Consider the following 13,231-nt stretch of genomic DNA (forward strand, 5'->3'; position numbering starts at 1 on the left):
GAGCCCTTGTCACATCTCTTTAGAATCACCATGTGTACACTGTATGTCTTCTTGCTTTCTCAAGTAAGAAGACAGCTTAAGACTTTATTAGTTCACACTCACTGCTGTTATACATGAGATCATGTTTTCTGTTTCACTCACATCTTCTCTAGACTGCAAAGTACTTATATCATCCCTGACTAGCACTTGGAGGGGCTCAGTGAACACTTGTTGATTTACCTAAAGGTTTCAGATATAGTTTTCACTGCCATAAGCAAGGGGTTGGCAAATTTATTTCTGTAACAGGCCAGATAGTAAATATTTTTCACTTTGTAGCCCATATGGTCTCTGTAGCAATTGTCAGAAATGCTCAGCTCTGCCACCAGAGTATGACAGCAGCCATACCCAACACATAAGCAAATGGCCATGGCCACATTCCAATAAAACTTTATTTACAAAAACAGACTGAGGGCTATAGTTCTCTAACACTTGGCATAGATATTCATGTGTGATTCAAAATTACAAACTAGACCAGCTAAAGTAAGATCCAGTTGTGGTTTAAAAAACTCCAAAAGCCCAAGCTGTCTCCCTCAAGAGATTGCCAGCAGACAGAAGGCAAGTGTTAATACACCAAGAGAGTTAGGGCCATGATCCTCTACCTCCAACCTTTAATCCCCCACAATTTAGGTAAGTACTCAGCTTACTGAAGTAAACAAAGCTCTTGCTATTACTATTAGGCTATTATTGTTTCCTTCCTTGGTAGTTTATTCTTTTTACAGCTTGAATTACAAAGTTGATAATGACAATTAACTCACCAAAGAAGCAAAGCAATTTTTAGCTTTGCCAATCTGAGTGAACATTTCCTAATTTGAATCCTCCCATTTTCAATTAACTGATACTCACATCACATTTATCCATAAACAAAAGGGGGAAAAAAGTAATTTCTCTAATGTCCACCTGGGAAAGACAACTGTAATCTGGATTTGCACATTTAAATATAATGTGGTTTAATTATTAGAACAATTTAAAGCTACTAAGAACATGATGTGTAGTTGGCAAGTTGTTTCATTGATGGTTTTTCTTTTTAAATCACAGTGTTTCATAGCTTTCAAGGGCTGAATCCAGCATTCAGCAGGGCTTTGTTAACTAAAGAGATGGCTCACCAATCTCATCTAAGGAGAGCCCAGAAGGAAATTTAGGTTTCCAAAAGCAGATAAGGTGACTTCAAGGTCAATCTTTTCCCCCCAACTTTTCTTAGAAAACAAATAGACAAACAAAAAAAACTCCAAAGCCCTTTAAATTTTCTGATATGTAAATGAAAGAAAAATGTTTTGCACTGATTGTGAGAAGATCCAGGATACTAGAATCTTCTAATCAAGATAATAGGTGAACAAAAAACAAAAATGAAGATCAAGATCTACGGTTCTATCCAGACTAAAATTGTCTTTTTACACCACATAAATAAAGGCTATTGAAATGAAAAAGGTTAACTAAATCAATCTAGAGTTCTTGTAAAAATTCATCCTAAAACTCTGCTCCAAAATATAGTAAATAAGTTTCTGCTTGCCCTTTTACCTCCCATTCTCAGAGTAATGTATAAAGCAATGAAAAATGACTTACTCAAAAGGTTCTAAGAAAAAGATTTTCCTCTAGCTTTTATTGACAAATTTAGTTCAGTGAAACTAATATACTAATAATAATATCAAAATATACAGGTAGAAATTCTAAAAAGAATTGCCAGCAAAAGTCATTCAGTGATCCATAAATAAGATTTGGCTATATCAGTAATTTAATTTCTTTCTTTTTTTTTTGTCAGTCCTGGGGCTTGAACTCAGGACCTGGGCACTGTACCTGTTGAGCCACAGAGCCACTTCTGGCCTTTTTATGTGGTACTTAAGGATCGAACCCGGGCTTCATGCATGCTAGGCAAGCACTCTACCCCTTAGCCACATTCCCAGCCAGTAATTTAATATTGATCTAGTAACAAAACTGATTTGTATTTCTGGAAAAAAACAATCTTACTGATGGATGCCTTGGCATACATTAGGACAATTAAACTGTGTGACAAAAAATAGCCAATATGTTATAAAGTGCCATATAACTATAGGTCTAAACTTCAAAATGAGGAAGTTTTGTAGTCAGAGTAAAGGAGGATACTTTTAGGATAGGAACCCTCTGAACATTTAATACTATTTATCAAAACAAATTTCAGGAAATGAAAAACATAGGGTGGTATTGCTTTTTTTGTTTTTTTGTTTTTGTCTTTTTAGGAGGGCAAAAGGGAGGTGCAGAAATGGAGGGAAGAAGGGTAAACAAATGCAGTCATAGTACAGTGTATTCAATATATACTATGTGGAAAATGAACTATGTAACTTGTGGGCAGGGATGTGAGAGAGAAACTGGTGGAAAGCAAAGGAAGGGGTGACATTGCCCAAAGGAATTGTACTCATTACCTGACTTACGAAATGGTAACCTCTCTCTTCAACACCCTAACAAAATTATATTTTGTAAAACTGAGGAGGTTTTGGCATGACGGTGTATACCAGTAATCCCAGTTACTCTAGAGGTATAAAATGGGGGGGGGGGGGAGGTTGGGCGATGATGAGAGTGTGAGGCCAGCCCTAGGCAAAAATGCAAGATTCTATTTGAAAGGGCTAGAGACCTGGCTTAAGTGATAAAATACCTGTCTAGATAAAGGTAAAGCACAGAGTTCAAACGCCAGTACTGCCAAAAACACAAAACAAATAAACAAAACTAGTCCTCAGAAATTTCACACTTACACAAGTTAAACCAACAAGTCAGATAAGTTGATAGCTTCTCTATAAACCCTCATGGATTCTTGAGATTTAAAAATTGTATCATGACTGGATTGACTTTGTAATTTATGATCTGCTCAGCTAAGGCTGGGGAATTAATTCAAGAACTGTACATTACCAAGTACATAAAGATAAAGATGCTGGTTTTAAATGTTATTTTTGCATAAGTTTACTTACCGCCATGTAAGCATTTGTTCCAACATACGTCTTGGCTATAGAATTCACCAGCTATGAGACAAAACAGTTTGTCAGAACAATATAAAGATAATGTGGAAATAAAATGGGCAATTATTCCTCATTTAACCTACAATCATCATTCCTACAAATCAACTAAAAATTATGTAAAAGGGAACAAATTTATCTAGAAAGGCATTAAAAATGATTAAATCTCTCTTTTCTTTTGAATGTGATTTCCAATTTAAACAAGCACAGCATTACAGTTTATAGCAGATAACCTTAAACAATTCACTTAAGCAGGATGCTTAAGCGCTTTAGTACCCCAAACCCGCCTGATATAAAAAGTCAATTTTGAAGTAGAATTTTTTAGTCAGATGGCTTAAAATGTGAATGAAGCCCCATGCATTACTAGAATGAAACGAACACTAAATACGCTGGAGGGATAACAGACTTTGACAACTCATAATACAGCGATGACCTTCGCTTTGGTCTTCATGTTTGGCTGGGAGTAAAGGTGGCTGCAATTCAAATCAACATCACAGCACGCTCATAGGTCACTATCACCGGGGTCCTCAGGGGAGGCCCAAAATGGAAATTAATTAAAATTTGTGCTGCACATTGTAATGGCCCTCCACTATTGTTGCTCCCAGTATTAATTTTTATTGTGGGCCAGTTGGGCTCCCTAGGCACAGCTCCCACTCTGCCCTCCCTTTTGTCTGGCCAAAACGCTTTCATATCAAAGCTGCATATCAATGAAGTTTGCTATTCGGAAGTAGTAATTACAATATCAGCAGTTTTTACTGTCATTAAACAATGAACAATCATATTCTGATGAAGGAAACTCGCTTAGAGATTAAAAATGAACAACATACTCCCAGCCGAGGGAAAGAGGTAGACTTCTGTTTGTCTGGTGGCTAGGTGTTTTTTTTAAGCCTGAGAGCAGACTGAAAAGAAAAGGTGGACATTACAGAGGGATAACATTGTGGGAGGAAAAGAGACCTACCTGAGTGCTCACTCCAAAGTCACACAACTTGACCTGTCCTCTGGTGTTTACAAGCATATTGGAAGGCTTCACATCTTAAAAAAAAAGGACCAGAAAAAGCCACTAATTAATTCCTTAATGCTTGCTTCAAAATCTCTCTCCTCTCTCTCTCTCTCTCTCTCTCTCTCTCTCACACACACACACACACACACACTACCACTACCACCACCACTACTACCATTACCATATTGCAGAAATGATATCTGCTCACCCCAAAACTGTCATCACAAATTTACTCCAAAGTATTTCATCTGGAGACAAAAGTCCTAACTCCCATGTGCTCCTAGCCATTTCTATAGAAGTCAAGAGTTTATTTGAAGTGGAAGTCCAATTAAATATTTCAACCCATCCCTAAGTTTAAGGAAAAGTAAATATATAAGAAAATGTAATCTTGCAAAGAATTTGCATAGAAAGACTAGTTTTACTCTCTACCTGTAACCAACAAACTACCCTTACCCACCTAAGAAGTAGTAAGTTCACAGCAAAGCCAACAAGAAACACAACTAATCATATGTGCTTTTAACAGCAGAATGAAACAAAACACACACATACACACACACATACATACACACAATTTCCTGTATTGTACATTTCAAATGCTACTTCAGATAATGCCAGAAACTAGCCTAAAAGATGTGTATATGTACCATATATGCTCTTACCAGTGGGTTTCATTTATTCTTTCCTTCCACAACATCATTTTTGACTGTCGTTACACTTAACAAAAGAACTGACATAGCTGTTGCAAAGCTGTCAGTTGGTACATAATGACACAAAGCGTTTCTATGTAATGCCTGATGAGGGACAACAATGAACCATTTCTGTAACTCAAGGAAGCCACAAAAACTATCCAAGCAAGACAATACCCCACACTTGTGTGGACCCACTGCAGCACTGGCTTCCACATCTCATCTCTGATGGCAAAAGTGGCCTAGGACAGACAACCAAACACATTTAAGAACATATAAGAACCCTTGAATGTAAGAAAAATCATAATGTTTTAATGTAATATTTGAAGAAAAAAGTCTGCAAATGTGTTCATCTCTTTCCTCCCTCCCCCTTACAAAATGGTCCAAACTACCTTATCAAGAGTAGATACTTAATTCCTACTTTAAGTTCAAAGTCGATAACTAACAATTATTATTCTCTAGTCATGATGAAACAGGCTCTATGTCAGGTACTTTCTCATATATTAAATCATTTAGTGTTGCCTTGACTAATGCTAGAACAAAAGGTAGAGACTCTGACTCTTCTATTGACTATTGTATTCCTAGTGCCCAAAAGAGTAGCAGGTAACCAGGTGCAGTGGTGCATGACTGTAATCCACGCTGCCTAAGAGGTGGAGATGGGAGTATCATTGTATGAAGCTAGTTGGGGAAGAAATTTAATGAGAACCTGTCTCTAAAAATAAGTAAGACATAGTAGTCACATGCATGTGACACAAGCTCTACTCTACTGAAGGTGGAAATAGGAGGATCAAGGTCTGACTCTGGTATTAGGCAGAAATGTAAGATCCTACCTAAAAAATAAAAAAATGAATGAGTTATAAATGAATGGAGGTTAGAAGCACACAGTATTTGTCTGTGAATCTGCTTCAGCAATGAGGGGTTAACATGCATTTCAGATATCACACACTGTAACCTCAGGCAGAGACTCTCAACTTTGATTTCAAGTTGCTTTGTCTAGACAAGGTAGCTGTTTAACCAAGTGTTCTCTCAAAATTTCTTGAATTTCTATATATTTTTATATTACTGCATATTAAACATTAAATATACCACTTTTACTACATGATTTTTCTCCATAAACAGGAAGCTACATATTCCCCAAATGCATCTCTACTCAAAAAAAGGGTTATAGCTGGGCATGGTGGTGCCCAATGCTGAGGTGTCCATTTGAACACAATATCCCTTTAAACAAAACCAATGAATTAATTGGGGAGACAAGAGAATCTCTGTTTCAGTCTTTTTGATTTCTCTTTTTGGTACCGTTCAGGGCTTGAAGTTGGCCTGGGAGGTGTCCTGAGCCTTTTTCATTCAAGGCTAGCACTTTCCCATTTGAGCCACAGCTCTACTTCTGTTTTTTGTTTGTTTGTTTGTTTGTTTTTTGGTGATTAATTAATGAACATAAGAGTTTTGCAGACTTTCTTGCTGGGCTGACTTCAAACCTCAGTCTCTAATAGGATTACAGGTTTGAGCTACGAGTACCCTTCTTTGTTTCAATCATTTTGATTCTGCCATAACTTGGGTTGTGACTTAGGGTTTAGTATTAGACATTTTTGCTTCTACTCTTTCAGAGAGGTAAATTTTATATGTCAATTTCAAAGAGCAGTGAGGATTAGATGAAAAAAATATAAAATTGCTTTCAAATAGTCAACAATCTGTAGAGTATTGTTATTGTCAATTGGAAATCAACCAAGCTATAAAAGTGATATTTTTCATTATGTATAGAAAATAATTTCTATTGCTACTAAAGCAATTTAGACACTATGTTAATAGAACACCAGCTGAAAGTTCCACTTCTGGGTTGTTTTTTTTTTTTTCCTGCTTATGTGGTGCTGAGAAATCAAACCCAGAGCCTCATGCATGCAAGGCAAGCGCTCTACCACTGAGCCACCTTCCCAGCCCCCACTGTTTTTTTTTGATGGTTAATCAGAGATAAGAACTTTTCTGCCTGGGCTGGATCTTCAAATCCCAATCTCCTGAGTAGCCAGGATTACAGATCTGAGCCACTGGTGCCAGCTCTGTCTCTTATTTATTGTTTTGATCTTACAACATAAGCCACCTCGAATCATGTTTAAGATGAATGGGATGTGAGTTATAATAGGACTTCATTTAAATCTGAATTCATATGTCAAAAACTGAAGCAGAGAACCCCTTTACATGTTGAACTAAGCATAATTGCCTTGTTTTCCTTTTATTTTGCATACAATATTCACCTTAAGGCAGAGGTTTGTTGACATATAGTATATATGTGTATACTATATATATTATATAGAACATATAGTAAATATGCTTACTAATTCTAGTTTTCATTTAAAACATGCAAATTCTACTACTCTCAAGAATAGCTTCAGTGCCCATGTAATTGTAACCCCTCTGTACAGTATTTTCACAATAAAAAAAAAAAAAAAGAATAGCTTCAGGATTACTGAGCTGATTTGCATTTTTTGGTTCATTTCCCAAAAGCATAGACGATGGTACACCTGACTAGGCAGAAATATTACGTTAAAGGAGACAGGCATGTCTGTTTATTTTAACACAATATCAAACTGTAGTAAACAAAGAGTAATAGACAACATTCAGCTCATAGAGAGCCATCACAGGCTTTTTTCTGTAAGCAAAGCACAGGAAAGATGAGTCATTAAAGTGAGTCACTATAAGTAGGAATCATCAGGGCAGATGTAAGTCATTTTGGTTTACTTCAGGCCATTAATTATTAGGGTTTATCAATTAGTTTTATTGAGGCAAGTAAGTTTAAATAAATGGTACAGCTTTGGTTTAACGGAGCCAAAGAAAATACAAATGAGGTATGCAGAAGCAGGGAACTGCAGATTCTTTTCATCCCACTCACAAGAAATATACTTCTTCTATAAGAGCCTTTAGTGAAAAGCCAAATTAACTTTAATCTCTTTTAGCATTAAATATGGAATATCATGCCTTGGTGTTTCCTAATTTGAACTTGGGTTTAATCCAACCTTCAAGGTAAGAAGTTAATATCACGTTGAAGAAGAGAGACAAAAGATACAATGCAAGTGTACCATTTTTAATATCAGATACCCTTCATTTTCTCTCATCCTAGCAATTAGTCATTATCCAATTAGACTAGGTTTGTAGATGACTCAGAATAGATCTCTACTGGTCAGATCCTTTCTGGGGAAGCAGAAGGACAGGTAGGAAGTATTTTATGAGTTTAATCTAAGATACTAGAGTCAGTCTTGCCTATGGATGGTGACAAATCATGTGCTTTAGCACATGTGAATATGTATGTGCACATGTGTGCTCACATGTTCAGTGATAAGTATGCGCACTTTCATTTGATTCACAAAACAACCTTGAATGCTCACTGACAACTGTCAGTTCACAAATATCAGCTTGTAGTGACCTTCTTACACTGACAAAGTTATTATGAGAATTAAGTGAGAGTGTGGTTGGCAGTGTGCCTGGCATAGAGCTAGTGCCCAATTAGTTGTTGAATGAATCAAATGAAAGGAAAAAATATTTTGCAAGCCAGAACAGACTATGTATATTCAAGCTTTGTAGAACTGGTAATAATGACTCAAATTAGAGAAAGTCTGAATATGGATCATATATTATACTGGACCACATCCAAATGCTAAGGGCAGTTAATGCTCATGACATTGGCTCCATCTAGCTTGTCTTCTTTCAGAAAGGCAAGTGCTGTTCAGTTGAGATCACACAAGAGTTAACAATTATTTAATCACAGTATGTATCTCTTGTCACAATATGTCCTCATTTTTCCAGTAAGATTTCACAGTAATAGGAGTTTTCTGATGATGATGTCACAAATCTGAATTGTAACTGCATTATCCCAAGTAAACAGATGGTTCTAATGCAGTTCTGTCCAATAAAGTGAATGCTTAGAAGAGTAAAAAAAAAAAAAACAAACAAAAAAAAACAGGGAGCAGGAAGGATGTTAAGAGTTTACAAATAGGATCTTAGATCATGCTAAAGAATAAATATATCAAAAAAAGAATAAATATATCTTTTCTACAGGAGTCTATGCTAAACAAAGCTCAGGCTCAGAATACTCTTAAAATTAAACATGCCAGACTCCAGTGGCTCACACCTATAATCCTAGCTATGCAGATGGCTCAGATCTGGGGTATTGTGGTTTGAAGCCAGCCCAGGCAAGAAAGTTCATGAGACTCCATTTCCAAAATAAACAGACAAAGCAGGACTGAGGGTGTGACCTTGCAACAGAGTACCAGTAGAACAAGTGGCCCTGAGTTCAAACCCTGGAAATGGTCAAAACTAAAAACAAAAAGCTAAATATAAGCTATAATGTTTATAAAGCCAGGTACACACTCAGAGTCCCAGCTACTTAAGAAGGCGTTGTGAGAATCACTCAAGCCTAGAGTGGGCGACATAGTGAGATCCGGGGGGGGGGGTGCAGAGAGGGGGAAGCTGGTTGTGGTGGCTCATGTCTGTAATAATGCCAGTCACTTAGGAGGAAGAGATAAGGAGGATAACAGTATGATGCCAGCCCAGGCAAAAATAATAAGCTGCCCACATACCTGTGATCCCAGCTACAAAAGAGGCCATTGGTAGGAAGATCACAGTCTGATTCTGACCCTGAATAAAAACTTGAGACCCTTCTGAAAAATAACTAAAAAAAAAAGGGGGGGGGAGGGTCATAGCTCCAGTGGTAGACCATCTCCCTGGCAAGCATGAAGCTCTGAAAATGGGGTTTTAAAACCCCCATTACCTCCAGAATTAAACAAACAAACAGAAACTTTTCTACACGTTTTGTGGACATTTTTGTTTTGTTTTGCTTTTTGCCAGTTCTGGGGCTTGAATTCAGGGACTGGGCACTGTCTCTGAGCTGCTTTTACTCAAGGCTAGCACTCTAGCACTAGAGCCACAGTGCCACCTCCGGCTTTTTCTGTATACGTGGTACTGAGGAATCAAACCCAGGGCTTCATGCATGCTGGGCAAACACTACCACTAGGCCATATCCCCAGCCTAGTGGTCACTCTTAAATCATGCAACATCAATTAATTATAATGTAAAATGGCTTATTCTTGCCAGGTGCTGGTGGTTTATGCCTATAATCCTGACTACTCAGGAAGCTGACATTTGAGGATCACAGGTCAAAAGAAAGCCCAGGCAGGAAAGTCTGTGAGACTCTTATTTCCAATAAACCACTAGAGAACTGAAAGTGGAGTTGTGGCTGAAAGTAGAGCATAGCCTGGAGCAAAAACATCTCAGGGACAGGCCCTAAGTTCGAGCCTCATGACTGACAAAAAGGGGGGAAGGGAAACTCCTTCTAAAAACTAATATATACTAAATTGTATATGTTAGTATATAATATGCTAATTCTGTAGTGTCTACTCAACAGAAATGCAGACTAAAGATGTGTATCTAAATGACAGCATAATTCATAGTAGTCTATTTACTAGACACAATTCTAAATGTCCCTCTACTAGTAAATGGATAGACAAGATATGAGCAATAAAAAGGAATAGAGTTCTGACAAATGTCACAATATTCCATCATCTGCAAAAACTACGCTAGCTAGGTACAATCACTCAAGCCTATAATCCTAGCTATTTGGGATGTGGAGATTTGGGGAAATCACAGTTCAGTTCAAAGCCACCAGGGGCACAAAGACACTTAAGAGACCCAACCTCAAAAACAACCAACATAAAAAGAAACTGGAGGTGTAGCTCAAGTGGTGGAGCTCCTGCCTAGCCTACATGAGGTCCTGAATTCAATCCTCGGTACTGCTAACAGTCCCTATCTCCACTCCCCCCTCCCCCCCAACCCGCAGCTTAAAACACAGCATTATGCTAATTGAAAAAAGTTAGGCACAAGACTTCTTACTGTATGGTCTATTTATATAAAATTTCTGGGGAGTTTAGTTTTAGATTAGTTTTCCCTAAGACTGGGAATGGAGGCTATGGATAGAAAGAATTGATTGCCAATGAGAACAAGGACTCTTGTAGGGCAGTAGGAATGTTCTGGAACTAGATTATGGTGATATCTGCACTACTCTGAAGTTACTTAAAATCACTGAATCATACAGGTGAATTTTAAAGCTTTATAAGTAAAGCTTTAATAATGGTCTCAAAAGGCAGCCTAATTTATCATTAACATTATTACTAACAAACTAATTGATAATTCATAGTTCTGCAGATGCATTTTGGGCACTGTGGTCACTTTCCTTCAATGTATAACAAATATTCAGCATATGTATTTAATAGTACATAAAATAGTAAACAGCTATTTCTTCTTAAAATGGTATGGACTACAAGGCATCAGTTACTGTGATTATACAAAAAGATATTGATTTTAAAGTGTCACTTTTGTATACTGAAGTTTATTTCCCCAAATGGCCAAGACTGTGCCTACAAAATATGAAAACTGGTTCAAACATGAAAAATTCAGTCAACCAACCATAGCTGCTGCAATAACCTCTAGTAACTGTTCTGAATGATTTTCAGGCTGATTTTTTTTCTTCCACTGAATTGACCAAATTGACTGTGGAAATTGGTATCATGTTGAGACAACTCATGTTGGTGCCCACAACTGCCTCATGCAGGAAAGTGTAACTTTGAACGTGCTGCCTCAATTAGCCAAGAACCCAAATACAGGATATCAAGCTGAAGGTTGCTAATGAAATAAAGGCAGAGCCCACAGTGCATATCCTTAACCACAGCTCTTCACGATGAGATTTTCCACCCACTGCCCAGCCTCTGCTCACCAGCCTCCACCCACAACACAATCAGGGTACAGGATGGGAGGTACCTTCAGTCAGGATTTGGCAGGGGGCTGAAGGGCTGTTTAAAACAGTAAAATAAAAATCCCTTTGCAAAACTACAGTTGTAGTTAGTTACCCAATGTGTTCTGCTCATAAGAGTCTCATATGGGGGGCTGGGAACGTAGCTCAGTGGTAGAGTGCATGTCTTGCAAGCATGAGGCCCTGGGTTCGATTCCTCAGCACCACATAAACAGAAAAAGCCGGAAGTGGCGCTGTGGCTCCAGTGGTAGAGCGCTAGCCTTGAGCTGAAGAGCTGAGGGACAGCGCCCAGACTGGCCCCATGACCGGCAAAATAAAATAAAATAAAAAAGAGTCTCATATGGAAGTTTGCTGGTAGGATTCGTTGTAAAGGAAACCCGGACTTGGAACATTCTAATATGCTTTCGCTGTCAGCACACAATTGAGGATTTCGTACTTGATGTGGTTGACTCACATCAAGTGCTGTGGAGGAAATCTCCTACCTCTCGTTTTTTGGCCTCTGTTTTCTGTTTAAAATATTCAACTTGCTTTGTGCTTTCAGGTGTAAGGGTCACTGAATGCTCTTCAAAATAAGGATGCTATAATTCTTAATGAAACCCATTTAAAAAAAGAAGAAAAGAAGGAAATCAAGTTGTTTAAAAATGTGGCATTTGCTTCTGTTGTGGAACCATAAAGCAAAAATAAACTCAACTTTCTTCCTCTGGCAATCAATTACACTGCTGAATTTTTTTCCTTTTTTTTTTTTTTTTTTTTTTTTTGGTGCCAGTCTTGGGACCTCGTGATCTTGCTTTTCTAAAAGCTCAAGGCTTGCACTCTACCACTTGAGCCACACTCCCTACTTTTGGTGCTTTTTTTTTTTTTTTTAATTAATCATGGGGCTTGAACTCAGGGCCAAGGCTCTGTCCACGGCTTAGGGTCTGGGTGCTGTCCTGAGTTCTTTACCACTTTGAGCCACAAGGCCACTTGTGGTTTTCTGTTGATTAATTGGGGATAAAAGTCTCATGAACTTTCCTGCCTAAGCTAGCTTTGAACTGGAATTCTTAGATCCTAGCTTCCTGAGTAGCTAGGATTATAGGCATGAGCCACAGGCTGCCCAGCCACTTCTGGCTTTTTACTGTTTAATTGGAGATAAGTGTTCCAGCTTTTCTGCCCAGGCTGGCTTCAAACTTCGATTCTGTCTTAGCCTCCTGAAGAGCTGGAATTACAGGCATGAGCCACCAGTGCCCAGCTACAGTTTCTTGACTGCCACAAAGCTACTCAGTCCACTAGGAGCTAGAGGACATATTAGTAGATCTGCATTCATAGTAACCTCTTCTACCACTGTGCAGAGTGCTTCAGCAAGACTCTTTCATTATGTTTAATTGTGTTATGAAGACACAACAGCCAATATATCTATCTAGTTATTTCTTGGGGACTGCATCCTAATGAATAAGAACAGCAGGTACAATTAAATATAGACTATGTTGACATTTTGTATTACAAATTCATCTATGCACAACAGGAATGCACTTAAGAGAAAACCACCCGCAATATAAAAGTTATATAATCACTCCATCACATAATAAAGGGTAGGTCATCCAAATATTCTTGTAAAAGCCTTAAATAAAATTAAGTAGCATAATTAGCTATCCTAAATGGCAGTTATTGTCTAGAGGACATAACATGTGGCTTTCCTTTTTTACACAATAAAGAGGAGGAGACATGTGACCCTAGCAAAGCGATTACCAAGGACAAATAG

At 37.9% G+C, this 13,231-nt stretch overlaps 1 protein-coding gene across 4 annotated transcripts in view; it reads right to left on the bottom strand.

Moving 5' to 3' along the window:
* The window catches only part of Map2k5 (mitogen-activated protein kinase kinase 5), a 269,496-nt gene that overhangs the window by 120,586 nt on the left and 135,679 nt on the right, over positions 1-13,231 (bottom strand). For all 4 annotated transcript variants that reach the window (XM_069995057.1, XM_069995056.1, XM_069995058.1 and 1 more), the window contains 2 exons: positions 3,976-4,049; positions 2,973-3,023 (listed from right to left, as the gene is read on the bottom strand). In XM_069995057.1, the coding sequence (XP_069851158.1) occupies positions 2,973-3,023; positions 3,976-4,049 (125 nt within the window). The remainder of the gene's footprint in view (positions 1-2,972; positions 3,024-3,975; positions 4,050-13,231) is intronic.

Source organism: Dipodomys merriami, unplaced genomic scaffold, assembly GCF_024711535.1.
Source record: "Dipodomys merriami isolate MVZ:Mamm:240054 unplaced genomic scaffold, mDipMer1.0.p SCAF_48, whole genome shotgun sequence".
Taxonomy (NCBI): Eukaryota; Metazoa; Chordata; class Mammalia; order Rodentia; family Heteromyidae; genus Dipodomys; species Dipodomys merriami.